General features: G+C 34.0%; 1 protein-coding gene across 1 annotated transcript; it reads right to left on the bottom strand.

Annotated features, from left to right (window-relative positions):
* Positions 1-2,375: 2,375 nt before the first annotated feature.
* On the bottom strand, positions 2,376-2,753 carry LOC111602304 (30S ribosomal protein S5). The gene has a single exon (XM_023319305.2). The coding sequence runs from the start codon at positions 2,751-2,753 to the stop codon at positions 2,376-2,378; it is 378 nt and encodes a 125-aa protein (XP_023175073.2).
* Between the last annotated feature and the right edge of the window lie 776 nt (positions 2,754-3,529).

Below are 3,529 nucleotides of genomic sequence, written 5' to 3'. Positions count from 1 at the left end.
AAGCACTTATTTCTATTAGGAGGAGAATCTGACTGAGTAAAGCTTTTGAATTGAGAATTTGTAGAACAATAAATAAGAAATAAACTGATAATAGATATAATTCTCAGCAGGAAAAAACTGACATAATATATATTAAAAATACATTACGTAAATAATTAATATCTAGATTATATAGATAATGCTTAATATTTCTAAAATTAATTTCAAATTATTAATTACTATTCAGAATTCATAAAAAATAGTATTGAAATTATTTCATATTTCTTTTATTTTTTTGAATAACGATTTTTTTGACTACTTGAATAGAATTAAAAATAAGCTGTTCATAAAAAAAATGCTTGATTTAAAGAGTTGTTAAAAATAGATGACAATATTAATGTTTTAATATTCAAAATATTTTCTTTATCACTAAAGTTGGGACAACTCACTCGCACTACTATTTATATGAACAATCCTGCATGTAGTATTGTATTTAATAATTTATTATTATTTTATATATATACATAAATAATTTAAGCTCAAGCAAATTTGTAAAAAATTATTTCCAGCTTTAACTTAACTTTGGTATATCTAAAAATGTTTTTTACATAAAGTAACATTTCAATAAGTGAGCCGTAAGCTTTCTTTCAATATTTGAGCGATTCAATTTCTTGAGTTGACATACTTGAGACTTCTGTTCACCTGACAAACATTACGTCCTTTGTGTGTAGCTCACCTTCTGCCTGCTGACTCCACCTCGCTCAATCTCATCAATGACATCAACTTTGCTAAAAAAAAAAAGAATATTTTCATATATGTAGCTTGACTCCCCGATATATTTTTTAATGTGTCGTGATTTATGCTTTATATTTTGTCTTCAAATATATATATATATGTTTATATGCTTTTCATTTTTTAAGCTCATCATGTTTTGCTTTATTTCTTGTGCATATTTTTGAGTCCCGTCAAACGTTTAGCATATTCCCTTTGTGCTGATTTTTAGCTACTGCTGCGCATTTGATGGTGCGCCGTGTTCTGTCTTCTTCTTCTTCGCTCTCTGCTTGCTGGTTGTTGCTCCCATTGTTGTTGTTGTGCTCATTTTAACTACAAACAGCACAGACAATCACAGTCGCAGGATAATACCAACAGCGCAGCCAGCTTTGCTCCATTAACAAAAACAACAACAGGCAGCAGAAGCTTCGCATAATTCCATGTAGACTTTGGGCTAAAATGGTCTCAGGCATAACGCTTGACTGGGGCAGGGGCAGGGGCATTTGGTTTGCCATGGGCGGAGTAGGAGGAGGAGGAGTGGCAACGCAGTCTGGTTTATAATGCGCGCCGCTTCACTACGCTTATTATTTGTAGCATACTTATTGGGTGGGTGGCTTTTTAAATATGCATAAAGAAAAGCATAGCGCACATCTCGGCGCTGTCTGCGGGCTGCTAGGGGGTAAGAGATGGTGCGCAGAAGTTGGGGCTCACATATTTGTCTGGGGCTTTGCATTATGCGTTGCGATGTCGCCTCGCCTCGCCTCTACTAGCTGCTGCTCTCTTTTGCGTGCTGTTTTTCTTTGCTGTTTTCACCTGGCGGCGTCTTTGCTCTTGCCGCTTTATTTAGCTTATTAAAATTTCACTTCATTTTGCGCTTCTTTTTTCCCTCTGATTTCTTTTCTTTCCACGTGAAATTTATATGCCATGCACTCGTAATTATGTCAATTTCTTCGACTTTGAACTGTGATTACATTTTTCGACGACTGTCTTTTGACTGATATTTGACATCTGATTGGACCATTTAGTCAATTGGTAGTTGCTCCCGAGGGAAGCATACTTTGAAGTACTTTTCATGCTATTTTCAATTTGAGCCACGATTCTTATTTTTTCTTTAATGATTTTTGGTCTCTTAGCAAATATTATTTATATATTTATTCTTTTATTTTTTTTTATGGAAAATATATCAATATATATAATTTACTATATTTTACTTAGTTTGCCAGAATTTGGAAATAGTATTAAATTTATTTTATTTAATTTTCCAGCTTCTTTTATAAACATTATCAAATTTTTATAAATACGATCAGCTGGCTAAGCTTGATTGTAAAGACATATTCGTTGATCAACCCTGATTTATTTTCCTAACATTACCTGAAATCATAAGATTCACATAGAAAGGTATATTAAAGAAATGAGATGGTCATTGTGTGTTTTGCAAAGGAAAGCCATGAATTGAGTTTTTCGCCATATATATTATAGCTGGCTTCAAATTTTCACCTTGCTGCAAGAGAATCACATGGAAGAGCGCAATTTTACCTTTCGCTAATATTTAGAGTTTTCGAAAATAATCAAAAAACAAATGTCCTTCAATAATCCAATTTATTTATTCAAAATATTAATCAGTTTCAATCATCACGGCGACCGCGTCTGCCACCACGTCTGCCACCACGTCTGCCACGGCCTCGTCCGCCGCGCCTGCCTCGGCGACCGCCGCGACCCCAACCGCCACGACCGCCACGATGACCGTGACGACGGCAGGGACAGTCATCATCATCATCATCATCATCGCTAGGGCTTACTGTAGTTGATATTGCTTCCGTCGTGGCTAGCACTACGGTAGTTGGAACCGAACACTCAACATTGTCCAGATTTGCAGCTAGAGTGCAGTCAACGCAATTGGCATCGGTGGGCGCAGCTGCACAGGTGACTGCCTTTCCGCACGGTAGGTAAGCAATAAGTATGGCCAAAAGAGTACAGCTCAAAATAATTGTGTGGCTTCTCATCTTGACGGAGGTCTTCACAGTTGCTGAATGATACCAATTCCGCCAAAATATTGCGTTTTTATAGCAACTCAAAACTTTTCGCTTAGCTAAAGTCTACACAGTTGTTATCACATCGTATTTGTCAAATACATATGATTATTATTAGCGATTTTGGACAGACGTCATAGAAATTATTTCTTGAACATACGCGAGAATTTTTGTTTGTTTATTTAGCTGTTGCCCGGCAGCATTTTATTAAAGATATTTGAGAAGAACCTATTTATTGTTTTATGAACTTAAATGTTATTGTAATATTAATAAATAAATAAACACATTTTGAATATTATACATTTTATTTATTTATATATATATAAATATAAAATTAACATTTTTTAATATTGATAAAATATTTTTTAGATCGAAAAATTCTTAATGAACTTTTGTATATAATTATTTATATATTTATGAATCACAATTTGTATAACAAGTGTTAAATTATATATTTTTTTATTAGAAATTAAAGAAATCAATTAATTAAATTATGAAATTGACTAGTCGGGAGTGCCCAACTAGAAGGTACCCTGCAGCTCAGCGAAGATGCTTTTTTCTTTCTTTCTAACTTTTATGGTCTGAACTGAGCTTTAAAAATTTTAAGTCGATGACTCTCATAAGAAATAGAGTGATATGAATGAACTAAACTTTAGGGTAGACAGAGCTAGGTCGACTTGAAGGTTACTATCGATCAAGCATACACATACTTCATGTTTTTTTATTTATGCCTGACTCAGCTTGTTGCA

This window comes from Drosophila hydei, unplaced genomic scaffold, assembly GCF_003285905.1.
Source record: "Drosophila hydei strain 15085-1641.00,03,60 unplaced genomic scaffold, DhydRS2 tig00000149-arrow-pilon, whole genome shotgun sequence".
Classification (NCBI taxonomy): Eukaryota; Metazoa; Arthropoda; class Insecta; order Diptera; family Drosophilidae; genus Drosophila; species Drosophila hydei.
Note: the sequence above shows the minus strand (reverse complement) of the source record. Positions and strands in the feature narration are given on the sequence as shown.